General features: G+C 62.5%; 1 protein-coding gene across 5 annotated transcripts in view; it reads left to right on the forward strand.

Annotated features, from left to right (window-relative positions):
- GSE1 (Gse1 coiled-coil protein) overlaps positions 1–26,448 on the forward strand; it is a 98,323-nt gene that overhangs the window by 12,885 nt on the left and 58,990 nt on the right. For 4 of the 5 annotated variants that reach the window (XM_066327476.1, XM_066327479.1, XM_066327477.1 and 1 more), the window contains exon 2: positions 21,281–21,443. In XM_066327476.1, coding sequence (XP_066183573.1) covers positions 21,281–21,443 — 163 coding nt within the window. Of the gene's footprint in view, positions 1–21,280; positions 21,444–24,048; positions 24,216–26,448 lie in introns of those variants that run through there. The other variant, XM_066327480.1, reaches the window with a different exon arrangement.

Below are 26,448 nucleotides of genomic sequence, written 5' to 3' on the forward strand. Positions count from 1 at the left end.
CTGGGTGTGTTCCTGGCCCCAGCAGGGAAGGGGCTGGAGGAGCCGGTGGCAAGCAGCCTGAGATGTGCTTAAACTGCTGTAAATGAGATGGGACCTGCTGTGCTTAGGGCTTTAAATCCCCCAGTGTCACCAGGCTGGCACTGCCCGGGGGTGTGACCACCCCGGGGTGGCACAGGGTGCCCTGCACACGTGGCCATGTCCCCTCAGCCTGCCAAGGAGCGCCTGGGATGCTCTTTGGCAGGGACAAGGAGCTCAATGCATCTCCTGGGATGCTCCAGGACCACCAGGCATCTTTGGTGGCCTTGGGCTATATCCCTGTGCCCCACACCAGCTCCCAGCACCACGGCAGGTTCCCTGCACCCTCTTCCTGCAGGTTTTCCTGGCAGAGAATTGCCCATTCTCCCATTTCTGGGAGCAGGACAAGCCGGGCTGTGCCAGGAGCCTTCTCCCCTGCTCTCCACGGCGGGGCTGGGGGCTGTGGGTCCTGCTGGGAGCCGCGTGTGGGGCTGGAAGGGGTTAAGGCAGGCAAAGGAAAACAAGAGTGCTGCAGGGCCTGGGTGGCTGACAAGCCAAACAACTGTTTTTGACTCACTGTTGCTGCCTTGCCAAGTGCAATTGCTTCCACATTCCCATCCCCTGGCTGGAGGGGCGCGGGGAGATGTTGGCTTTTTGCGGTCAGGAGGGGAAGGGGGATGCCGGGGGGGAGCAGCAGTGGGAAGGGCTGGCTCTGCGCTGCTTTTTCTCAGCTTTTCTCTCTTCAGTTCCCCTCCCTGGCCAGGGGCAGGGGGTGATGGTGTCAGGGGTGGGGGTGATGGTGCCAGGGTCACTCGGGCCGGCTTCTGGTGGAGCATCCCTTCTGCCAGACAGAAAGGTGGGAGAGGGAATGGGGTAAAATGCACCCCCAGGGTGTTTGTCCTGCCTTTCCCTGCTGTTTGTCTGCAAGGAGAATCCTGAAAAGCGGCTCCTGCCCTGTCAGGGGGTGCTGGTGGGTGTTGGGGGCCAGCAGCACCCATTCCCCCTCTCTCCATCCCCTCAAGGGTGGAGCCCCACGTCCCCAATGTCCCTATTCCGGTGTCCCTCCACAGGGATGGGGAGTGATCCCACTGCAGAGCTGTGGGGTCTCATGTGGGGCTGGGCCCCCCACCTTGCCTGGGTGGGGGCAAATCTGGCTGCAGGGTTTGGGGGGACACACACAGCCCCAATAAAACCCCCAGGCCTCCAGGGCTGGTGCCGTTTTGTTGGAGACAGGAAGAAATAATTCCTTGGAGAAGAGGCTGGGGAGTTACAGCGAAGATTTGAGCTGCTCAGGGTCGCTGCTTTGTGGAGTTAATTATCATCTTCTGAGTCTGGGGTTTTTTTGGGTGTTTTTTGAGTTGGTTTTTTTTTTTTTTATTATTTTATTTTTTTTTTTCTCCTTGGGATTATTTCTTGGCAAATGAGGCGTCATTCTAAAGCACTGAGCTCTGCTCCCTCGGAACTCCTGGCTGCTAAGTGCAATGGAGGAGATCCTGGTCTTAAAAAAAACAGCACACACACACAAAAAAAAAAATCCCCAAAAACCACCCTCAAAAAGAAGCCCTGCTGCTTTTGCAGTGCGAATATGGGGTCTGGGATAGCTCAGGAAGATCCTGTGCTCCTGGAGCTGTTTCTTTGGGGAAGCTGGAGTCTCCTGTGGGCCCAAGCAGCAGTAGGATGGGCAGGGGAGAACCTGGAGATCCTTGGAGGGGTTCCTGCTCCCTGCAGGGTTTTGAGCTGTTTGGGGTGCCCCAAAAAGTGCACCTTGGACTGGAGGGAACCCCCCAGCATTTGGGATGCTGTGAGCTGACCCTTGGGTGAGGAGAAGGTTTATGAGGCATCTTGTGTGGCAGCTGTTTCCCCACTTTAGGATGTTGTGGGGTTGGGACATTGCTCCAGCATCACATTCCCATCACCCTCCAGCTCCTGGGGCTCTGCTGCTGCCTCCCCTGACTCTGCAGAGGCCACATCCCCCTCCTGGCTGTGGGAGAGGTCTGAGTGTGCTGGGACAGCCGGGATTGTGATGCAGAGGGGTCAGCCTGGATGCTGCAGGACAAATGGGGTACACACCTGGAGCTGCTCCTGAGGGATCTGACCCCTCTGGCTCCTGCTGCTGGTCCCTGCTCAATCTCAGCCTCCTTTGCTGAGTCCCAGGGGAAGGAGCAGCAGCAGAGCAGGAGGTCGGGATGGAAATCCCTTCCCCTTTTCATGCTGAAGGAAGGACCCTCAGAGCTTCCCCCCAAAATATCCCAATGTCCACGAGGGACGTGGCAGCTGAGGTTGCGCCACTGCGACAGACACGTCATCATCCATCATCCCATCTTCAGGAGAGCTGCAGCCCGACCTCTGCCCCTCTCCTGAGCACCCAGCACCCTGCAGGACCCACCCCTGCCGCCCCCGGCACCGTGTCACCAAGGGCAAACCCCTCCCGGCGCTCCGCAGCCACAAGTGGCGGGGGATGCTCGCGTCCCCGATGTCGGACACCTTGTCAGCTCCTAATCCCGACATGAGGAGGCAATTAGGGGCCGGGATCCCCTTCCCGGGGCGGCAGATGGGGCGCAGTGCCTGCCATGGGGATGGGCTTGGGGCTCGGGGCCGCCTCTGCCTCCTAATGTGTTCGCAAATCCTCCCCAGCTGAGGGGATTAAAGCCGGCATCTGGCTCGCTTTAGAATATTAAAACAAAGGGAGTTGGAGGCGCCATGATCGGGGGCAGACGAGGGAGGGAGCGGGGCCGGGGTGGGGGCGCTGGGAAAGTCTGCAGGAATCCCCCCAGCCTTCCCACGAGCTTTTCCCTGCGGAACAAACCCCGCCGTGGGGGTGAAGGCAGCGGGGCACAGGCGGCAACACCGGGGCACCCCAGAAGGGATGCTGGAGGCCGGGTGGGCTGCAGGGGATGCTTTTTTTTTTTATTATTTTTTTGGGGAGGGGGGCGAAGGAGGTGAAGGAGGTTTCTCTCTGCCTTTTTTTTTTTTTTTTTTTTTTTTTTTTTTTTTTCCACCCCGTTGGGCTGTTCTGGAAGCGGCAAGAATTCAGGAAGCCGGCGTGCGGCGAGTGCCAAGTCAGGCTGTACCGCAGCCAAGCCCCTGCTTGTTTTCTCGTCTTGCTGGAGCCAGTAAGTGACCTTATTAGCTTAGGGGGCAGCTGCCTTATTAACACACATCTGGCGGCGAGGGGGCCGCATAGGCCCGATATTGTCTCCCTGCCTGCTCCCAGCGTGGCTGCGGGGGCTCCCCCCTTGGCTTCTCCCACCCCTCCAGTAGCAGGGCTGGCATCCAGGCGGCCCCACTGTCCCCCTCCAGTCCCCCCGGGAAGGGGGTTACTCTGGGGTGCAGGAGAGTGGGGCAGGATTAGGCAGATGGGGGTTGGATTTGCTGGCGATTAATAATTGAAGATTATAATCCGTGTGAGGTTATAATCTGCGGGGGAAGGAGAAGAGTGTGTGGGGGGTTCCTCAGCAGCGTGGGGCTTTGTGCTGCTGCTGGCATTCCCCAGGGATGCTGCCCCAAATAAATCCCTTATGGGGCGAGCTGTGCTTTTTTAGGGCGCAGCATCACCCTGTAGGATGGGATCACTCGGAGGGGCTGGACCACCCATGCAGCATCCTCACATCGCTGCCAGCAGCTGGGGTGGGCACTGGGATTTCCTTCTGGATCACTGTTAGGCCTCTCCTGCAGCAAGCAGAGCCTCCAGCACGCCGGCTTCGGGCCTTTTCCAGCCCTTTTGGGCTCTTGAAGCGGGTGGGTTCCCAGCAGGACGGGAGCTGGGGGGCTCCTGCTGTGCCAGGACAGGGAACTAGAGGCTTTTTGCTGCTGTTGGATCACCCCAGGCTCTGCTGGGAGCTCTCCCTGTGGGTGCACATCCCATCACAACCACCTAGCATCCCGGTAGAACCAGCCCTGTGCCAGTGTCCACCTCCCCCAGCACCATTCCCTGTCCCTGGATGCAGAGCCGAGCTGGGAGCAGCCCCTGTGCCACATCCCCGGTCCTGGCACATCCCGGGGGGTGCTGGGCTCCTGCCTTCCCCTCCACCGCCCAGGGATGCCCTTTGTCCTTCTTGGCGTGTGGGGGAACTCGGCAGCTCTTGGCTTCTCCCTTCTGTTTTGGAAATTCAAACCATTTGCAGGGCGGCCCACTCGCGCCCTGCCGCCACGGAGAGAGGCACTTGGCTGACTCCTCTGCTTGCCTTGGCCGCTGCTCCCTCCCGCTCTCGCTGGGGGTGGGGGCTTTTCTCCACCTCCTCACCCTTCTTTTTCCTTTTCTTTTTTTTCCCCCTTTTTTTCCTTTTTTTTTTTTTTTTCTTCTCTCCCCGTTTATTTTCTTCTTTTTTTCTTCTTCTTTCCCCTTTTTTTCTTTTCTTTCTTTCCCCTTTTATCCTTCCTTCTCCTTTTTCCCCCCTTTCCCCCTTTTTTCTCCTTTTCCCCCTTTTTTCTCCTTTTCCCCCTTTTTTCTCCTTCCCCCCCTTTTTTTCTCCTTATCCCTTTCCCCTTCCCTCCTTTTTTCCTTTTTCCCCTGTTTTTCTTATTTTTTCTCTTTTTTCTTTTCTTTTTCTTCCTGCACCCCCCCTTTTTTCCTTTTTTCCCCTCCCTTCCTCCCCTCCTTTTTCCTTTTTTTCCCTGTTTTTTTCCTCTTTTTTCTCTTGTTTTCCTTTTTTTTTTTCTTCCTCACCCCCTGGTTTTTTTCCTTTTCCCCGCCTTGTTTTTTTTCCTTTTTTTTTTTTTTTTTTTTTTTTTTTTTTCTTCTTTTCTTTTTTTCTTTTTTTTTTTTCCTTCCTCCCTGTGCCGTAATCTTACACAACCCCCACCATCCTGCCCCGAGGGGCCCGGGAAGCAGTGCCCGGGGCCGGCAGGGTGCGGGCAGAGCCGCCGGCCCCTGGCACTGACCTTGCTCTCTGCTGCCAAGGGCGGCTGTGCCGGGTGGCCGGAGCAGCCCCGCGCTGCACCAGCGCTAATGAGCTCTGCCTGAGCAGGAGGATTAATTAGCTGCTGGGAGGAAAAGGAGGGGGGGGAGCCATCTCCTGCTGCAGGGACTCTGATGCCACCGGAGCCTGGCGCTGGTGGCGTTTTTGGGATGCTCCAGGAGGAGATGTGGTTTTTTTCTTGGTGCCAATGCCGTGAGCCGGGTGGGGACAGGGAATCCCAGGGCTGCTGATCAATCACCCTGCTCTCTATATTCCGTTTTTCCCACTAAAAAAAGCACCTTTTACTTTTTTTACTTTTATTTTATTTATTTTTTTTAATTACTGTTACTGTGCTGTTGTCCCTGTTGGGAGTGGTGTGACATGGATGTGTTAAACACGTCCTGCGGAATCTAAAAATGACACTGCAGGGGACAAAGTGGCAGCTGGCTGGGAGCTGTGTGTGGGCAGGGCCTGGCTGTGTGCTTACCCCAAAATCCCAGGGATGCTCAGGGATGCTCAGGAGCGTTGTGTTGGCGACTGTCACCCTCCTGGAGGGGTCCCCAAAGCTGCCTTGGGGCTTTTGGTGTCCCATTTATCTGGGTGGATTTTTGGGGGCTGTGTGCCTTGCCCCTCGATGCCCTCTCCTCTCTGGAGAAGGAGACACGGGGCAGAGGTGACACCAAGGGGACCCTGGGGAGACAAGCCAGGGACATGATGTTGAGGCCGGGAAGGTCGTGAGGACGCCGAGCTTGAACTTGAATTAGATGGTAATTGCGACGTGCCTAATTACAGGGAAAGAGCAAATCACTCCGGTGCTTCATAAAGTGTCTGACACGGAATAACGAGGATAATTAGCAATCAGACGGGAAGCTGCTGCCTCCCCGGCCTCCCGAAAGCCCAGGGGAGCCCCTCTCGCCCTCCTTCCCGCAGAGCATCTGCCCGTGCCTGGCGTGCCTTGTCCCCCGCAGCATGGCACATCTGCCCCCCAGTCCCCTCGGGCTGCGACATTGGCCCAGCAAAGCCCCCCCGAGCTGAGCTGAGGGGCAGCTGGTGGTGGCCGTGTCCCCTGCTCAAGGGATGTCCTTCCCCCTGTGTGTGTGTGTCCTGTCCCCACGCGTGTCCGGCTGTCCTGTCCCCACGTCCCGCCGTGCAGCCCGTGCCTGCCGCCAGCGATGCATTAATGCAGCCTGACGCTAGAGCGCACCACGAGCATGTCGTGACATCCTCCTGGGGACACGGCTCCCTGCAGGGCCACCTGGCCCGGCCACCTGCCCGCGGTCACCCCGCTGGGGACCCCGGCTGGCGCTGGTGGCCGCAGGGGACTGGGGCTGACGGTGCCTGGTTGCGCTCGGAGGGAGTGGGAAGGTTGTGGCACCCCAAAAAAACCCATCCTGCCGTCCCAGCCTGGCTGTTGTCACTGCTGTCACCCCAGGGGACCGGGAGGGGGGCAAGGAGTGTCTGGCTCTCAATTTTAATGATGCTGTGGTTGGTTTAGGGAATGTGTGTGTCCCCCCCTCTCAGGGAGGCTGCGTTGTGCGGGGGAGCTGATCCTAAACCTCCTGTCCTCCCATCGCAGCACCCAGAGGCTGAGGAATATCCTCGGGATATGAAGGGGACTTCCCAGCCCCAAAACGGCCCTGACCGAGGGGTGCCAGGCTGCTTTGGTGACTTCACTGCCACTCCTGCTTTCCCTGGAGCCACCTCACTCCTGTCCCCTGCCACCTCCCAGTCCAACACCAGCAATGCCCATCCGTCCGTCCCCTTCCCAGCACCTTCTGGGGATCCCAGGACAGATCCCACCACGAGTTCTGCACCGGTTCTCCGCTGGCTTTGCAGAGAGAGGGCTGAGCAGCCCGGTGCCACCGCGGGGATGATGCTCCTGGTGTCCCTGAGCGCTGGGGCAGGGTGGAGGTCACGCTTCCTTCATCCTGCTACGTGCCTGTCTCCTTCCCTCCTCTCCTGCTGGCTTCTCCTTTTTTTTTTTTTCTTTTTTTTGTTTCCCCCTCTTGGAGCAGCTGTTCTCTAATAAGCTGTTAATGATGATACAGTAAGTAGGAGCGGAGAGTCCTGCGGGAGCTGCCACGATTTGTGTAATTGGCCTCAGAGGAGACAGAAGTATCTAATATTTACATGCCGGTATTAGTCCCCTGGGAGCCTGTCTGGGCTGGCACGGGGAGGCAGCTCCCAGCCTCAACCTGTCTGCTCCCAGCTGATGGATCCTCAGATCTCCGGTGGATGGGAACTGCCGGCTGGGAATGGGGGGGATCATCCTTCCCACCCCCCCAAAAAAATTAAAAAGAAAAAAGCTGGAGGTGGCAGAGCATCCTCACAGCTCAGCACCCAGCTGCTCTGTGGGAGCAGCAGGGTTGGGCTGAGCTTCCAGAGGGGAGATGCTGAGGTTTGGGGAGCCCTGGGGTGGGATGGGGTGGAGGCTGGAGCTGGGGATGTCCCAGAGCGAGTTTATCAGGGCTTTGACCTGGCTCTTGAGGCACAAACATGTTCCTGAGCTGGCTGGTGCCTGCAGCAAGGAGGGGCAGTGGAGAGGGGTGCTCGCCGTGTGGCCACCAAGCGCCCTGTGCCCTGTGCCAGTGGCTGGGGTGGGTTTGGAAGGGCAGCTTTGGAAGCAGCGCTGTCACCGTGGGCTGGGTGAACCGTGGGGCTGCGCAGGGACTGCTGGACCTGCTGATCCTGCCCGCAGCCATGAGGCCGGAATGCCGGGGGGAAACTGAGGCACGGCTGGGGAAACTGAGGCAGGAAGGGCTGAGGAGCAGCCTGCCCTCCCTCCTGCCAGCTCTCACCTTATGGGGTCTTGTCCTGGGCTCCACCCTGTGCTGGAGTGTGGACAGAGTGTCACCAGCCCTGTCCCGCTTCCCTCGGTGCCCCCCTGGTGTCCCCAGGGCCCTGGGGTTGTCCCCTCCTGCTGGGGGTCAGTCTCTGGCCAGGATAGCTCTTTTGGGCTGTTGGGGCCGTGCTCATTCCAGTCCTTCATGCCCAAATTGCAGAGACCCCCAGAGGAGAGGGGACTGGCGTGGGGACCCCAATGCTCACCATGTGCCCTCCCCATGCCGGGGGTGCCCTCCAGGGGGGATCAGAGGGAAGTGGGGGGCTGATGTGGGTGGCCAAGGGGGGTTATTTTGTGGGGTGCCGGGCTCTTCACCCCGCAGAATCAAAGGCACAGTGTTTCCCAGGTGTTTTCCAAAAGGCAAGCGGGCAGCTTTGCTTTGGAGGTGGCCTCATCCTGCCCGCTGGGACTGGGCTGGGAGCCACCAGGACCTGGCACCGGGGCTTGTGTGGGGTCTCCGGGGGGCTGGGTGAGGAGTGGCGGTGGGGTGGAGGTCGCTGAGCCCTGGTGAGCTCATGGCACGGATGGAGGCTCTTGGCTGCAGTCCCGTGGTTCCACGCCGCTGTCCGGGGGTGAGGAGCTGTTGGCTTCTGTTCTCCCCTCCCTGCCTCCTTCCCTCCCGCCCTCCATCCCTTTTCGGTTGTCCTCCCTGCTCAGGACGTTCCAGCCTCTCTGTCCCTGGCTTCCTGCCAGCCCTTTCCCACACTCCCTAATCCCGGGCTCCAGCCCTGGCTGCTGATGCCTTGGGAGCAGCTGCTGAAATCTCCCCGAGCCAGGGCAAGGGACCCGGGCCTTGACCTCCGGAGAATCCCGAGGGTGGCAGGTTTGGCGTGGGGACAGCGGGGGTGTCCCCAGGTCCCCTGCTGTGTCAGCCACCCCTCGTTCGGGGCGGAGTGGATGGATTTATGTTGGCAAAGGGGTGCGCTGGGGAGGAGGGCAGCACCCCTGGGTGCTCACAGGCTCTCGTGGGGTGGAGGTGGGGTTGTTCACAGCCCCTCACACCCCTGTTCTGTGGGCGTTTTGGGAGGGGAGATCCCCCCACCTCCTTCCCTGCCTCCTGCCTGATCTGTTCAATCTGCTAAGCAGGGGAATAGTGCAGCCACCATCTGTGAGCCTGCCAATAATGGGATTAACTCCTTCCCCTGGCCGGGCCCAGCCTGACGCTCTTTCTGGCACCCCCTTCCCGGGGTACCCGCTCCTCCCGCCTGCCTGGGGACAGCCCCAATTTGTCCCCGCGCACATCTGAGCCATCAGCATGGACTCACCCCCTCCTGCCTCAATTTCCCCTCTCTTTCCTCGCTGTCCCTCTGCCTCAGTTTCCCCCTCTCCTACCCCAGTGTCCCCGTCCTCCCTGTTTTCTCCTTTTCTGCCTCAGCATCCCCCATTCTGCCTCAGGTTCCCCTCCTGCCTCGCAGGGTGGATTCAGAGCATTCCAAAGGGCTCAGTGCTGCTGGCAGAGCGGGAGTCACCTTCCCTTCGTGGGAGTGGGAACACACTGAGCTGTGCCTGAATCCTGGAGTGTTGGTGGTTCTCGGTCTTTGAGGCAGAGGAATGCAGGATGGGAGCCCACCCCTGCTGGGATGCTGCCCGGGGAGGGATGCAGCGATGCAGGATGTCAGCTCAGCCCCCCCAGGGATGCTGCCCGGGGAGGGATGCAGCGATGCAGGGATGCAGGGATGCAGGATGTCAGCTCAGCCCCCCAGGGATGCAGGATGTGAGCCCAACCCTCCCCGTGCTGCTTGCTGCCCGAGGCTGGGGGGCAGAGGCGACACCGCACGTGGGGGGATTCAAGGGACCCCCACCCCCAGCCCTGCAGCTTCAAGCCCTTTTTGCCGGGGGCGGGATGCCCCCGCTAATCCTCTTAGGCTGCGCCCCGGAGCAGCTGGCGAGGCTGGCCCGGCCGCTGCCCATCCTCCCTCCCAACAGGTGCCCCCCGGGCCCCTCCTCGCCGGGGCTGGGCGGGGGGCTCGGGGCTCCCCGCAGCAGGCAGCCCCCCCTTTCCCCTTCCCCCGGGGCCGGCCCGGGAGCGCTCATTAATTATCTAATCTTCCCTTTATGTTTAATTTACAGCCCCGCGCGGCTCTGGCCATATGCTGCTTTTGTTGTGTCTGGCTCTTTGTTGTGGCAGGCAGCGGGGGCTGGCGAGACCCCCACCTCCCAATCCTTTGATCCCCCCCCCCCTTTTCCCCTCCCAGCGCCACCCTCCAGCCACCCCCGCGGCACGGTGGCGAGCCCTGCGGAGGGGGTAAGTGCCTTTTTCTCGGTTATTAATTTCTCTGACCCACCCCCCGGGCTCACCAGAGCCCCCCCAGCAGTGTGTGAGTGTGTGTGTGTGTGTGTGTGTGTCCCCCGCCTCTCCCGGCGGCTCGGGATGTGATCGCGCGTGTGCGTGTGCGCGGCGCTGCCTCCTCCCGCTGCCGCCGCCGGGGTCACCGCGCCGCCCGCGCCCCGCACCGCGCCCCGCAGGTACGTGCAGGGCAGGCAGCTGCCGGTGCCCACCCCTCGGACTGTCCCCCCGCCTTTACCTGTACCCCCCTTCCGCCGCTGTCGCACACACAGCCTGGCTGTACCCTCCATCCCCATCCCCATCCCATCCCTGTGCCACCCGCGTCTGTACCCCCTGCCCCCCGGTCTGCACCTCCCTCATCTCTGCCTGTACCCCCCTCACACCTGTATCTCTCCATCCCTATCCGAAATTACCCCTTCCCTGTATTTTCCCACCCCTCTGTGCCCCCCCCTGTGTGCTGCCTGTACCCCCCTCACCTGGCTGTACCTGTCCTGTACCCCCAACCCCTCCTGCAGCCCTCCTTGTAACCCCCCTCCCAGCCCTTGTACCAGCATTGTTGGGGGGATAAACCCTGTACCCCCCCGACTTGTTGTGTGTCCCCCCAATTGTGCTGGGTCTGTTTGGGGGTGGGGGACACGGTGAGGGAACTCCTGTGACCCCCAGATCCGCGGTGGGTCCTTCTTGGGGGGGGCTTTGTGGAACTTGCTGCAAACTTTTGTGTGGTGCTGCCAGGTGCCTTCTGCACTTCCTGCTTTTTTTTTTTTGTGCTTTTTTTTTTTTTTTTAAAGTAGTATAATGGTTTTTCTGCACCCCAGCAGGCCCAGACACGGCTCTAATGGGGTGCACAGAGGGGGGCACCCCAACCTGGGGGCTGCAGCTTCTGTGCCCACCCTTGGGGGGTTCAGGTCTGGCTCCTGGGGGGCAGGAGGCAAAGGGTTTGAGGCACTTGGCCACTGACAGAATGAGGCTCTGTGGGTGCTGGGGGCACCCCCCGGTGCTCTGCCGGGGTGCTGAGCTGGCATTTGTCCCTGCCTGTGGGGTGGCCCCACCGGGGCTTTGGCAGTCCTGCTGTGGGCAGGGGATGCCCAGAGCTGGGGGCGGCGCACAGGGCGCTGTGCTCGTGCTGTCTGTCTGTCTGTCTGTCTGCACCTCCTGCAGCTGCTGCTGCCTGCTCCCTGCCAGCCCAGGGCCAGGAGGGCGGCCGCCTGTGCCGTGGGAGGGTGGGTGCCAGGCCTGCCTTGGCTGGAGGATCCGTGTGCCGGGCCAAGAGCCGGGCTGGGAGCGCTCCGGCAGCGGGGTAAGGTCACCGCGACCGGCAGCGAGGTGGCCCTGCCAGGCCCTGCCGGCTCCTGCGTGCCAGGAGCTGGACCTGAGGTCACCGAGCCACTCGTCAGGTGAACAAATGTCCTTTCATGGGCACAGGAGGCAGCTGGCTCTGCAGGCATCCTGCTGCCCGGGCATTCCGGGGGCTCTGTTGGACAAGGGACTCCTTGTCCCCAAGGGGATGCAGTGACTTGGGGAGCTCACATCCTAAAGGTGGGATGTGGCAACAGGGGACGGTGCCAGCTGCTGGTGTGGGTGGTGACATGGCGGTGGCACTGGGTGATCAAGTCACCCGTCCTGGCGGCAGAGAGGGAGACAGAGTGGACACCCCAGCACTCCTTGTCCTTGCATTTGATTGGCTGTCCCCATGCAGCCCCCAGTGCCATCAGGGTGCCTGCACTGGTCCTTTTTGGTGTTGTTTTGTGCCCACCAGGTGTGGGGAGCTGAGGAGGGGTCATGCCACCATGCCACATGGTCGGTGCTGCCGTTTGGCCATTCTTGTCCCCATACAAAGTCCCGGCCCCACACTGGGGGTCCCTTCCCAAGTAAGTCACCACAGCTCTGTGTCACGGCCGCTTCTCCCTTGTGTCACAAGGAGCCACAACACGAGGCTGGGGTCCCCCCAGGGCAGCCCCACCATCCCTGCCAGCCGGGGAAACGGAGGCAATGGGGCAGGAGGCGGCTTGCCCAAGGGCCCCAGTGCCAGGGCTGAGGAGAGCAAACAGGATTGTTGGCACGGGCCGGCAGTGCCGCGCTCTGCCTGCGGGCCAGGGCTGCTCTTTGCTGGGCGTGCAGTTCTGCTGCCGCTTTGCACCCCAGCTCTGGCTCCCTGGGGACTGTGCCAGCGTCCCCACAGGTGACACCCCCTCGCCGTGGCGCTGTGAACGGGGGAATTGTTCCCCCGGGGGTGGCCGGGGCCCGGCGCTGTGTGTGGCGGGGCTGGCACCGAGAGTGCCTTGGCCTTGGCCCCCTGCCCGCTGCCGTGCCCTTTTCCAGAGGCAGCTGCCTGTGGGCACGGCTTGGCAGCTGTCCCTCCCGCGGGCTCGGCAGGGGCAGGACCCTGCTCCCCTGGGCTGCCGGGTCACCTCCGGGCAGCCTTGCAACACCCGGGGCCACCGCTGTCGTGAGTTCGCAGTTCTCGGCTCAGCCGTGGCTTTTTCGCCCGGGTTTCTGTGCCAGCTCCATCCTTAGAGCAGAGGAGGGGACGAGCAAGGAGCCGCTTCTCCTCACCGTGCCAAAAAGTCCCTCTGGAGAGGCACTTGGTGGCGTCACCCCTTGCAGAAGCCATGTGTCACCTCTGAAAGCCCCTGGTTTTCCACCTTGGAGCTGGTGTGCGGGAGGGGCTGGTTTTCCCCCGCCTCTTCTTGGGCACACGGGAGCCCTCGGGGTGGTGACATTCCCTGCTCCGTGCTCCGTGCATCCCTCCCCTCCCAGCTCGCTTGCCAGCTAATGGCGCGGCTTATTCCTATGGCTTTTTAAGTGCTTAATGGCGCGCGGGGCTAATGATGCAGCTCCCTCTGTTCCTGCCGCCTGGATGGATGGATGGATGGAGGGATGGATGGAGGGATGGATGGTGTCGGATGGCGCTGCCCCAACCTCCGGGAATGGGGACAGGGACGAGAAAGGGCCCAGCTGGTGCCCCGTGGAGCTGAGGTTGGGAGCGGGGCGTCCGCCTGCCTCTCCTCCTTCCCCTGCGCGGCTGCTCGGAGCAGTAATGTCACCATAAACGATATTTATCACGAGGTGATAAAAATCTATTTCCAGCGACCTCTTGGAAATGGCCCTCGTAAAACCAGGCAGCAGACGGAGGCAGGAGGCAGACAGCGGGGAGGGGGCACGGGCAGGGAAATGGCTGTAATCAGGCACGGAGCAGAGGCTGGATCTGCCGGGGAGCCGGCCCTGCCATTGCCGACCCCGGGAAATTGATGGCAGCCGTCAAGGCCAGAGGGCTGCCCAGGCACGGCTGGGAGGATGCTCGGGCATGCCAGGGCTTCAGCAGCCTGGGATGCAGCATCCAGGCTGGGAAGGGAGGGCCAGAGGGAGTTTTGTCTTTAGAGGGGGTTCTGTCCATCCTGGGGCATTCCCAAAGTGACACCTGAGGGATCCTGGGCTGGAGCTGATCTTGGAGCAGCAGGTTGGGATGGGATGTTGGGCTGCGGGCTTTCCTCCAGTGTTCCCAGCCATAGGGATGTCCCCCTCCACTGTCAGGAACTGCTGGGTCACCCCGGTGTCCCCTGCACTCCTCCTGGGGGGCCACCATCACTCCCAGAGCCCCCCCAGCTCCGTCCCCTCAGTGCTGATGGCCAGGTGCTGATTCAGCATCCCAACACTAATTACTGAGCCCATAGTGGATCCTGGCCGTAAATTCTCCATCAGGAGTGGGCTGGGTGATGGAAAACCTCCCTGCCTCCTTTCCCTGCTGACCTGAGCAGGCACTTGTGATCCTGTATAATTCATTGGGGTGCTGAGTTGGCAGGAGGTGTCTCATCCTTCCCCACCCAGCTTTGGGGCTCGCTGCCCCCCAGGAATCCTGGTCGTTCCTGGCTGTGTGATGCTCAGCCCAGCTTTGTCCCCACTAGCACTAGGGACAGCTTGGGTGACCCCATGGCCCTGCTGCACCGCGGGTGATGCTGCTGGTCTGGGCATTCCTGGGGGCTTCACCAGCCTGGGGGGACAGAAAACCCCTTTTTGGGGTTGGGGAGGTGGGATTTGCTTCTAAAAACGGGAACAGTGATGGACCCCCCCGTGTTGTCCCCTGGGGGAGGAGATTGTGAGGGAAAACAGCTCCCAGCTGCAGAGTCTAATCTGCTGCCCTGATGAAGAGACATTAATCACTTAAAGTAATTAACCAGGTGGGGCATTGGCTGGACATCCCCCTCCATGTGCCTGGGTGTCCCCTGCTTGGGGTGGCCGCCTTCGTTGGGGGGACACGAGCTGCTGAGGTGAGGGCTGGCCGGGCAATGCATCTCCCAGCCGTGCATCCTCCCGGGGGCTGTGCCCGGAGGGGACAGCAAGGACGATGGGGACATCCAGGAGGATGGGAACATCAATGTGCAGAGCCTCAGGATCCCCGTGGAGGGACTTGGTGCCGCTCAGGGACTCGATGGCACGGCGGGGCTCTGCGCCCACCTGGCCCGGGGCGCGCGGTGACACGGCGGGGTGTGTGTGGCAGGTATTATCCTGCATTAAAGTTTCCCCTTGCAGATGGTTCACGTTTAATCCGCGGCTTAAAGCAGCGCCGGACCTGGCGGTAAGTCCGTCTTTAGATGGCAGGCGGGAGCCGGGAACGGGCGCTAAGCCGCCCGCGGGATGGAGAAGGGGGACACGGCGGATTGAGGGACACGGATTGAGGCTTTAATGCCACCGTGCCGCGAGCTGATCGCCCGTGGAGCGTGGCCCTGGCTGGGATTGCTGTGACATGTTCCCCCCCAAAAGGGATGGCGACCCCTAGATGTGTCCCCTCACCCGGCAGAGCCTTGCTGCTCCTCCCTGCCTCAGTTTACCCCTGAGCACGCGGGGGATTGGCACATGTGGGAATGTCCCGAAAACATGAGCCGCTGTGGGGTGGGTGGGGTTTTCCGGAGTGAAAAGCCCCTTGTGGCAGGCTCCGGTTCCCACGGCAGGTATTTCGGGTGGCGGGGAGGGGACAGCGGTCACAGACTGCCCGGCAGCTCTGGAGCTGGAGGTGGGTGAGCTCTGCTGGGCTGTGGCGGCCCGGAGATGGGCATGGGGAGCAGGGGCTGAGGCCGAGCAGCTGCATATCCTGTGGGATCTCAGCAGGATTTGGGTGGCACACACCAAGCTGCATCCCTCCCACCCCAGCTTTGGGCGCCGTGGTCTCAGGGGGACCTAAAGCCAGGGTTTTGGGGTGTGGTGGCAGCGGGAGGTGGGAGCTGCAGGGACATCTGAGGCCAGGGGGTGACTGCCACAGCCAGGGCAGTTTGTCTCCGTGTGGGATGGCAGCATTGCAGCTGTTAACTCTGGAGTCTAACGATGACAGCGGAGGCTCTGTGCTGCACAACCTTGAGGAAATCCTTGTGGATTTGAAAAGGCCGATTGTTCCCTGCGGGGCCGGGCCCAGGAGTGGCAGTGCTGCTGCCAGCCCTGCTGTCCGTGCATAGGTGGGATGCTCACATCCTCCTCTGCCTCAGTTTCCCTGCCTTGAAAGGAGGCTGAAGGGAACATTCCCCAGCCTGGCAGGGACTGGCAAACACGAACTAGGAATGTGTGTCCCCACGGTGGGGACAGGATGCGGGTCCCATCCTGCCCAGCCAGCCTGGTGCTGCGCTGATGGAGGGATGAGCGTGGGGGGAATTTCATGTGGATGTGGAGCGTTGTGGAGCACGGCACTGCCCGGGCATGGGGTGGAGGTGCTGATATTCCTCCCCACCAGCCACGGCTCTTCTCCCAACCTGGGGAAACTGAGGCACGGGAGGTGACACGGCGTGGCCAGCTCTGCCGGAGCGGCGAAGAGCCGCAGATCCTCACGCCCAGAGCCCCAGAGGAGCTGGAGGAAAAGCCGGGAGCGGGCGGCAGCGTGCCCCCCGCCTCCCCCTCCATCACCTCCCTGTTCGCTGGCGAACAAATGTCTGTTCTTGCAAAAAAAAGAAGTGACAGGGGTCGGCGCAGCGCTTTCCACATGACCTGCCCGGGAACAGAGGACGTCTTTGTTAATCCAGCGAGCTGTCAGTTCAGCCTCTTCACAAAAGGCATAAACCACTTATTGCTGCTCTCACCCCTGACCCCGGATCCGCCTGCGCGCCCTCCATTGTGCCGTCTCGAGGAAGCTGGCAAACAATTTGGGCTCCGGCTCCCCCTTCCCCGCCGGCGGCTGCTCGCGGGGGCCGCCGCTTGCCCCGCCGGCGTGGGGAGCCTCTGCGGGGGACCCCCCTACACACACACACACACTCACACACACACACACTCACACACACACAGCACCTCCCCCGGCCGCATCTGCGCGCCCGCCGCCTCGCCTGGCAGCTGCTGCGAGGGGCTGGGGGCTGCCACAAAGGGAGCACCTCCTTCTCTGCCTTCCCTCGGGCCGTGCCTCTCTCCCGGGGCCGCCGGAGCAGCTGGCAGCAGCCCGCAGGTTTCGGAGAGAGGGCGCTGGGTGTTGCTCCCCGTGGCCTCCTGGGCGAAACCCTTTAATGAGAGGGGACAAAAGCTCCTTAGGGTCCCTGGCTGGGACGGGCTGGGACGGCGGCTTTAGCCAAAGCCGCTTATGGGCCGGCACAAAGCGGCTGGGAACAGCCCAGCTCCTCGGGCTTGGCCTCGATGGGGTGATGCTTGTGCCTCGCCAACCTCAGGGTGCCCGGGGTGGGTCACACGGGGTGACAGCCGGGACAAGGGGGGCAGAGCACGTGCCACTCACCCTGTCCCCTTGCGCCCAGCACCCGGACCCCGCGGCGGGGCCGGTGTGCGCTGGAGCAATTAGATGCAGTCACTTTGGGGCTATATATAACCCAAATTGCTGCCTGCAGCTCGTTAGCTGCTGTCAGAGCCGCTGCGGCCGCGGCGCTGAGGTGGTGTCGCCAGGGGGGTTGGGGTGGGGGGGCTAGAGAGTGACGCGGGGACATGCTGGTCCCTGGGGATGGGGCATGAGGGGCGCTGTGGTCATGCTGCGGTGGCCACAGGGTCAGACCCTCGCTGGGGATGGGGTCCTGGGGGCGTGTGCTTCACCCCATGTGTTGCACCAGCATCTGCTCCGTGTGGTGCAGGGTGGCTGTGGTGACCCACAGGGGTCACAGCCAGACCTGTCCCTCTGTCCTCCATTCCCAGGGCTCATGGCACAGCCTGAGTGAGTGTGCTGGGGCGTGGGGGGCCACTGGTGCATCCCCTGCCCCATGCCAGCAGTGTTCCCAGCCTGGTCTGCCCTTTGTGGCATCCAGCCTGACCACAGTCTCCAGCCGCTTCCATCGGTGCCAGATCCCGCCTGGGCCCTCCCTGCGGCACACACCGGCACCTCGGGCTGTCTGGGGGCAGCTGCGAGATGAGCACGAACATATTGTGTGGGCTCCTGGCGCAGGCGTCACCGTGTCGCTGCTGGAGAGCGAGCGGGAACCGCAGCCCTGCCGTGACAAACGGCTCCGGCACAGCCGCAGCCGTGCCCACGCGGGCGCCGCGGCACCGGGACACGCAGCGCGGAGCTGCTGGGCAGTGATGCTCATGGGCAGACCCTCGGGGCGCGGTGTCACCTGTCACCACTGTGACCTGTCCCCTCCAGCTGTATGAATGTCCTGAGGGGCCACATCCCCATCTTGGGAAGGGTTAACGGCGCTGTGTCTCAGTCTGGAGCCTTTTGTTTCTTTCCTTTTTCGTTTGGGGTTTGTTGGTTTTTTTGGTGGTTTTTTTTTTTTGTTTTTCCCCTTCCCCTCTTTAATGAGGAGTTAGCACAGCTGTAATTGTAGGTTCCAACTTGCTGCCAGCAAACACGGCTGAGAAACTTTAAAAACAGTGGAGATGCACGGACGCAGCCGCCAGCCCCTCCCGTGGGCACCCATCAGGGCCGAGCCATGCCACCAGCAGGGACCCCAGCTCCCCAGGGGTGCCCCAGCCTGCTCTTGTGGGAAAACCCTCTGTTTTCAGCCTGCTGGGACAAGGATGAGAAGGGCAGAGGCTTCCTGGAGGGAAGAGCAGCTGGAACCGTCTGGGGGAACACACGGCAGGGGCTGTGCTGTGATAAAAGCCCCAGCGGGAGCCAGGGGGCTTGAGGGCCTCAGCGACAAAGGGAACTGGGGGGAGCCTGCTCCTGCAGCCCTCAACACTCCAAAAACACCTTTTATCCTGAGCGCCGCCTCCAGGGCCTGCGGGGAGCCGGGGGACAGCGAGGGTTTGTGTCCCCCAGGCGTTCCAGCCACCACTCTCTGCATCCCCTGGGAAGCGCAGGGTGCAGCCCCTCTGTGCTGGGCACTCTCCTCACCTCATCCCTTGCTCACTCACAGGAGCTGGCAGCGACGCCGTGCCAAAGCCCGCTGCCGGCGCAGCTGTGCCGGTGCTCGCCGGGCTCCGTGCCCGCCGCCTCGCCGGGGTGATGCCAGCCAAGAGCCAAAGATTGCATCCACCCCCGGTGCCCTGGCTGCTGGCAGCGCGGGGATTTTCCGGGGTGCTGGCACCCGGCAGGGTGGTGGAGGTTAGGCAGTGGGGGCTTTGCCGTGCCCGCGGCATTCCCGTGGGCGGCGTTTCCGTGGGCGGCATCGGCGCTGCGCGCGCCGCGGCCCATCCCGGCAGCGGGCGAGGCGCAATGGGGAAGGCACGTTTTTGGGTGTCCCGAAGGCACAGGAAGTGTTGCTGGCGTGGCCTCCTTGCCCTTTGCTTTCCCACTCCACCAGTGCCATCCCAAAGTTGAGGGCAGAGCTGGGAGCTGCGGCAGGTGTTTAACACGGTGATGGCAGCAGCAGGAATGTGGCTTGGAAAGGAGGGACACACTGGGGACAGGGGGAACACTGGGTGTGGGGACATTATCTCCTGCCCTTGGTGCCGTTCTACCACACTGCCTGCCCTGGGCACCATGCTGGTGGTGTGGGGCACAGGTGACACAGCTGACGTGGGGTCTGGCTGTGACTCTCTGTGCCTGTCCCTGGAGGCCACCAGCTCTGTTTTGACCCTACTCAAGCTCTCCATGTCCTTCATACCAAGAACCTGCTGGGGTAGAGGGGACAGATGCCACCCAGGAGGGGTTTGAGGAGTGTCCTGCCATGGGACCATCCCTGCAAGCTCTGGTTGGAGTCTTTTCCCCATGGTTTTATCACTTGTGGAGCTGCCTCCGTGCCAGCTCCATTCTTCCTGTGTTAATAGCATCACATAACGATGTCACATTGCTGTCACCTCGCTGCACACCTACCCCTGACCTGGATGTGCCTGAGGCTGTGCCCTGTGTCCCTGATCCCTGTTGGGGATGTCCTGGGAGCCATTTCAGGCTTGTCCATCTGCGTGTCACCAGCGGGCCAGCCTCAGCTCGGCACCATTCAGCTGGCACAGATCCTGGTCCCCTCTCTCCATCCCTGGAAAGATGTGGGATAAGCATCTCCCAGAGGAGCTGAGCTTCATCACAGTGGGACATGGAGGATCTGCCAGCTCTCCCCTCAAATTTCAGCACTTGGTGGCAGCGCACCCTTCCCTCCCAGTCTCCTCCCAAGCACCTCAGGGTGCTGCTTAGCAAATTAGCACCCAAATCAACCTGCTCACCTCTAATTGGGGACGAGTCTTTGAGGACGTGGCTGGGGAGGAGGGCCCCCGCTCGGAGGGGCTGTCGCCATGCTTTATCTGGGTGGACAGATCCCTCCTAATTGAGCAGATATTCCGTGTTCGCAAACAGATGGCTCCTTTGCATCAATTATTCCTTATCTGTGTAACCGGGGATGATTTGCTGACAGATAGCGCAGGGTGAAGTTAAAGCAAGGAGGCGGCCGGTGCTCCGTGCAGAGCCTGGGGGTCCCAGGGGACACGGGTGGGGAGGGGGGGTGGGATCCTGGCTGCCCTTGGGCAGGTGGGACCCATCTCTGGGGCCTTTGCAGCTCAGCATCCTTGGCAGGAAGACAGAGGAGGGTGGGGGCTGCTGGGAGGTTTGGGGGGTGGGGGGCACCCTGGGGAGCAGGAGGGTGCCAGTTATCAAAATCCACTTTCCCCGCCAGGACCCTGCTCTGGCACTTCCCAACTGTATCTTGCCCAATGCTGCTGTGACACGTGATGGGGAGTGATTAATGCTAATTAATGATTAGTTGCTCCGGGTATCAAAGTGTGCCCCAGCCTTCTCCCATGCCCACAGGTAGGGGATTGCTGCTTGCTGCTGCTGGTGGCATTGTCCTGGGAGGAGAAGCGGTGGCACGGCCTCCCCCTGAGACATCCCTGCCACCTCCAGGGATCCCGCACCAAGCTGTCAGGGATGGGGGCTGATCCCTGGGCTTGTCCCCTGCCCGCTGTGAAAGTCACCTTCTGTTAATCACTGGGAAAGAGAAGAGCATCCCACCGTCACCGGGGCAGCCAGTGGCACCCCACCAGTTGGAGCTGGGACGTGGTGGCACTCGAGGACTCACGGGATGTGCCAAGCGCTTGCGGTTGTGCGGCGCTGCCATATGGATTCCATAAATTAAACCTTTCCAGGAAGCAAACGGTGAATTTATACGTCCGCTCGTGTGCGTGGCTCGTTGAGTCTGAGGGCTTCCCAGCAAAGCATCCAGCGACCATCCATCTCCATGTTTATAGGAGTAACCCCGAGAAAATGGATGTCACCTGTGGCAGGGGGACGTCACCTGCATCCCACCGTGGTCGGGGTGGGCACAGCATCCTGTGAACCTGCGTTGTCCGTGTGTCTTTCCCAAGGTGGCACAACAGTACTGGGATGAGCGTGGTGTCACCGGCTGTTGCTTCATTAAAGCTAAACAGGAGCGGTGACAGCCCAAGCTGTGTGCCTGGGCAGGAGGGGGACAGCTACAACAAATCCTGGGCCACAGCAGCGCCTGGGGGTCGAGGAGGGGGGACTGTCCCCAAACAAGGCACGGCGGGAATGCCATCCCCATCCCAGCAGCACGTTTCCCTCGCCTGCCAGGCACAGGGAAGGCGATGGGGGGTTGTTGATCTCGAGTAAACACTGCCCGGTTGAGTAATCGGGAGCTGCCTAACCGGCCAGCTGCCGCCGGCGGGCGAGGGGACGCCGCTTTGATTCATGTCCTCACCCCCCCTGCAGCCTTTCTTGTCTGGCTGTGCTGGGAGCCATGGGCCGGATCCAGCTGTAGCCCCGTGGCGCGGGCTGGCGTGCGGCTCCTGCGCCGGCCACGTGCACCGGCCGGCAGGAAAACAAAAGCATCTTGTGTCTGTGCGCCCCGAACCTCCCCCGTGCCCCCCACCCGTGCTGGAGCTGTTCTCACCGGGAGAGGCAACGGCGCTGAGTCTCTGTCCTGCTTCTCTCTCTTCCAGGCGTCCTCTTCGTCCCTGGAGACAGCCGCCACCAAGCCCGCGGCCGGTGAGTCCCGGCACCGGGTGGCCAGCGCTGGGGAGAGCCCGGGAACGGGCAGCGCTGTCCCGGACATCGGCCAGCGGACGCCTTTGGATGCGGAGGGTGCGGACGCTGGAGCCACAAGTAGGTGATGCGGGGGGATACTGGAGGGTACAAAGCTGCCATTCCCAAGGGATGTCCCCTGTCCTGCTGGGATGTCACACTGGGGTGACCATCAGCCCGATGTGCTGCTTGGGACTCCCGGTGAAGGCTCAAGGCCAGCGCCTTGGGGTTGGGATCCAGCAGCCGCAGCCCCTCTGGGAAGGTGACCCCGACAGCACCGCAGTCCCTGCCCGCCATCCCCGGGGCCGTGAGTCAGGCTCTGGGCACCGGGGAGAGCCGCGGTGTTGGGCTGGCTGTGCCGGGGAGCCGGGGGGGCCCCCGGGGCTGGGATGGACCGCGGCTCCAGGGACTCGGCCGCCCCGTCCGTCAGGAGCAGCAGCATTTTTGGGAGAGGTATCACGCGTGCTTCCCGCCTGCCGCCTCCCTGGACCGGCTTGTTTGCCAGCCCTTCCCGGCGGGCGCGCCGGGCCGTGTTGTGCTGGGCCATGCCAGGCTCCTTTGATCCGGGAACAACTGCCGATGCCGGTTCCTGGCGTTGGGCTGGGAAGAGTCAGGAACCGCAAGGTGCAGCGGGCAGGAAGCTGGGGCAGGGCAGGGAGAGCCAGGGGGCAGCCTGCAGGGCCAGAGGGCCGCTCGGTGCTGGGGATTTGTGACCCCTCACATTCCCTAAGAAGGATACTTCTCAGGAATGCAGTGGCCCGTGTCACCCATCGATCAGCCCCCCGGGGATCTGGCTGTGGTTTGGGGACCCCGCAAGGCGCCGTGTCTCTCGGGAGGGGCCGGGATGCATTTACAAGCTGCTCACAGCCCAGCCAGCAGAGGCGCGGAGGCAAGCTGGGAGCCGTGGCCTGGAACGGGCCTGCTGGAGTCAGCCCGGGATTTATTACCCTGCCAGTGGCTGCCGGGCAAAGGTGACAGTGACTAATGGCTTGTTACACGCCTGCCACATCTCATCTGCGCACCGCGTCCGGCTGCTGCGCTCCCAGCCCTGCTGTGCAGGCAGCCTGCGCTGCGTCCCTTCCTGGGGGGGACACAGGGGTGACCCCCCCTTTGCCCCTGCGCCAGAGAGGGTGACAGGAACAGTTGGACAGCTTGGCGTGGGATCTATCCCTGTGCTGAGCAAGGAGACACACGCTGTCAGCGTTCCCCGTGGCCAGGCAGAGCCAGGCTGGCATCTGTGGGAGCACCTCCGTATCTTGGGGGTGGTGACACATCCCGGGGTGTCCTGCTGAGCCTCGTGTGACACACGGGACTTCCCAGGGCACAAAACCCCTTTGTGGTTTCCAAACCACGAGCCACTGCTCTGCCAGCGTGGTGTCAATCCCATGCCAGGGTGGCTGGGCTGGGCTGCCGAGGGGATCCTGCCTGCGTGTCCGGATGGATGCTGACGGAACCACAAATGCATTCACCAGGAAAATTAAAAAATTAACAGGCATTGGCTCGCTCTAGATTAGTAAAGGCAGGAGATAAAAGCGGCTCTTTATACCTTGTGAGAATTGCTGATAAGGGCATTTGTTCCTCTGTATTCTTTAAAAAGAATGCAATAAAAATTTAAAATAGAACGGGAAAAGGGAGTTGGGAGGGGGGGGAAGCACGAGGAGGACTGGGGGGGGAAGCACGAGGAGGACTGGGGGGGGCAGGCAGCAGCAGCACCGCGGCAGCAGCGGCGTGGTGGGCACTGGGGCCTGCTGGAGGAAGAGGAGGAGGATGGAGGGGATGCAGAGGTGAGGGTGAGCTGGGAAGGGATTTGGGGCTTGTGTGTGTGTGTAGTGTGGCAGTTTGTTTGGGGACGGCTGGGTGTCCCTGTCATGGCCTGTATCTCCTCCTGCAGAGATGCCAGTTCACGGCTGGCAGTGGCAGGATTAGATTCCTCACTGAAGCCTCCTTCCTGCCCGAGGCAGGCGGGGGTCCGGCCTCTCCGGGCCAGCCGAGCCTGTCTGGCACGTGGAGCCGACTGGTGTGGCTGGTGAATGATGGGCAACTTCCTCCTGGGCGAGTGGGCCGAGCCCCACCCCACTCATGCCACTGGTGTCCCCAAGCCCAGGAGATGGTGGGGTGGCACAGGGGTGACCACCACCATCCCCACCTGGGAGGGACGGTGCTGTTCCCTCTCCCACGCCTGGTGCAGGGGGTGCCTGGGGCATTGGGGTACCCCGAGGGGGCTGCCCTGGGAACACCCCTTATTGTGACAGGGTCTGGGCTCAGGACCACCCTGGGTGCTCACTGTGCTGGGCTGTGCTGGCATCCCTGAGCCCCAGGGTATCTTGGAGCAGTTTTGAGATGGGGGTCAAAGGCCTGGATCCCACTCCAACCCCTTACCCCCATCAATGCCTGGCACAGTCATCCCCCCATCTCTGCATCTGGGGAGGGGTCACCTGTGTGCCACCATCAGGAGTGACACTCCCATCACCCTAATTCTCGCCGCGCTGCGGAGGGACAGAGACCCCCGCGGGACGCCCCGCACTGGGGGAACCCCCATTCCCGGTGAATTGGGGGGGAGGTCCCGGCTGGGAAGGGGTTCCACCCCCTGCTCAGCATCCCTGTTTTGGGAGCTCGCCGTGCCTCGCTCGCGGTGCCCGCCCCCGCCGCCCTGCCCTGCCCTGCCCGGCCCGGCCCGGCCCCCGGTGAGTCACGCTCCAGCCGTGCGGCTCCCGGGGCGGCGGGCGGGCGCCGAGGGAAGCAGGAAGCGGCGGGGGAAGGCTCGGCACGGCTCGGCTTAGCTCGGCTCCGCTCCGCTCCCTCCGGCGCTGCCCATGGAGGAGCGCAGCCCCCGTTGGACGGCGCGGCCCGCGGGTGAGTGACCCCCCGTCCCGACACGGGGACCCCCCCAGCAGCGCCGTGGGGAGGGGACAGCGGGGTCCCCCCCGGGTGGGAGTTGTGCTGGAGGGGTGGGATGGGGCCGGTGTGGTCCCGGCGTTCGCAATCCTCCCCCCCACCCAGCCCCTCTGCTGGGGGATGGAGGTCACCCGGGGGTCGGGGGAGCCTGTGGTGTGGGGGGCAGAGGTCACCCTGGGGCTGAGAGAGACTGGTGTGGGGGATGGAGGTCACGCTGGGGTTGGGGGACCCCATGATACAGGGGCTGGAGGTCGCCCTGGGATTCGGGGACAGTGATGTTTGGTGAATGGAGGTCACCCTGGAGCTGAGGGACCTCATGGTCTCAGGGGCAGAGGTCGCCTTGTGTTTAGGGGAACCCACGGTATGGGGTAATCAGGTCACCCTGGGTTGGGGAACGCCGTTGTAAGAGGAACAGAGGTCATCCTGGGTCTGGAGGAACCCATGTTTTGGGAGACCAAGGTCACCCTGGGGTTGAGAGACCCCGTGGTTGCCCTGGGCTTGGGGGTCCCTGTGATGTGGGGGGTGGAGGTCACCTTGGAGTTGGGGGACTCACCCCACTGTGTGCTGACTGACGTCACCCTGGAGTTGATATAGGGGGTGGTGGTCACCCTGAGCTTCGGGAGACACTGTTGTTTGGGGGATGGAGGTCACCCTGAGGCAGGGGGACCCTGTGGCCTGGAGGATGGAGGTTGCCTTTGGCTTGGAGACCCCTACTGTGTGAGGAGTGGGGGTTGCCCTGGTGGAGGGGTGCCCCATCACAGGGGAGACAGAGGTCACCCCGAGCTTCAGGTGCCCCGTGCTGGTGTGGACAGAGGTCACCCTGGCCTTGGAGGACCCCGTGGTGTGGAAAATGGAGGTTGCTTTGGAGCTGGGGATCCAGCTGGGGAATGTTGTGGGGAGCTGAGATCCTGTGGGTTCTGCGGCCTCAGGGTCTGGTGCCAGCAGAGATGCTCAGTGCCCATGACCCACATTCCAGAGAGACCCTTGGGGTCATTTCCCATGGCTGGCAGGGCACACGGTGGCCCTGACCTTGGCCCTTCTCCTTGCCTTGCTGCCTGTCCCTCTCTCAATGCAGGCACACAGGGTGCAGCATGGGACCGTGCCTCAGTTTACCCACTCACCACTGCTGTATATCCACCTTTCTGGACACCCAGGACTGCTGGAGCTGGGGAGGGACCGTGTTGCTGGTTGAGCTGGACGCGGGGAGCCCGGGCACCGCACCCTGTGCCGGGGTGATGCCGCGGCCCCGGCGTCTCGCCTGCCTCCGCCTTTATTGCCCTGCTCCATCCTGGCTCTTCCAGCCCTGCCTGTGCTGCCTGCCGTGCCCTTTGCCCAGAGGCTGCCTGCTCACCGTGCCCTGCTAGCGCCCATACCTGCTTTGCATGGTGACACGGATGCCAGTCCCCAACGGGTGGCATCTGTCAATCGAGTGGCCCATCGGTAGCATCTGTCCCCAAGCCCTGGGCCAGTGCCCACTGCCAGCCCTTGGAGCAGCAGGGGTGAGTGCCCCCCTCTCTTCATCCCCATCCCCATCCTCCTTCCCGTGGCCGAGGGCACAGGGCTGTGGGGTGGGCGCCGCGTGGGGTGCCCTCTGGGCCACGAGCAGGATCCAGATCCTGGGAGGGAGTTAATGGAGGGAAAAGGCAGCGGGAAGCCAGCGCCTCTTCCTGCAAGGGCGCGCGTGCGCCGGCGAGCCCCGGGGTGAGCCCGTGTGGTTTGTGGGTGTGAGCGAGGCGAGCGTGCTGCGTGTGCGCCTGGCAGCCTGTTTGTGTAACCTGCCGGGCCGTGGGACGGCCGCAGCGGCCTGGCAGGCCTGGCCAAGGCCCCACAGGCCTGGGGGCTCGGTGTGCATGGGGGGCTGGCTGTGAGCACACGTGTGTTCGTGTCTCTGTGTGTGTGTGAGCGTTGCACAACCGCGGGGTGTGAAGCGCGGTGACCCGCGGCTGGGGGCACACGGGGCGCGTGTGTCTGCACGTCCCGCTGGGGCTGAGCTGCTCTGTGCACACACGGCGCCTGTCCTGGCCGGTGGAGCGGGGGGAGAGCGTGTTGGCTGCAGGGCAGGGAGCTGCAGCGAGGAGATGGTGGCTTTGGCGGGGGGCCAGGCTGCCGGGGGGTGCAGGGGGAGTGCCGAAGGACGCGGGACAGTTTATTCCTTCCTGGCACGCCTCTGGCTGGGACAGGGGGACAGGTC

Source organism: Sylvia atricapilla, chromosome 12, assembly GCF_009819655.1.
Source record: "Sylvia atricapilla isolate bSylAtr1 chromosome 12, bSylAtr1.pri, whole genome shotgun sequence".
Taxonomy (NCBI): domain Eukaryota; kingdom Metazoa; phylum Chordata; class Aves; order Passeriformes; family Sylviidae; genus Sylvia; species Sylvia atricapilla.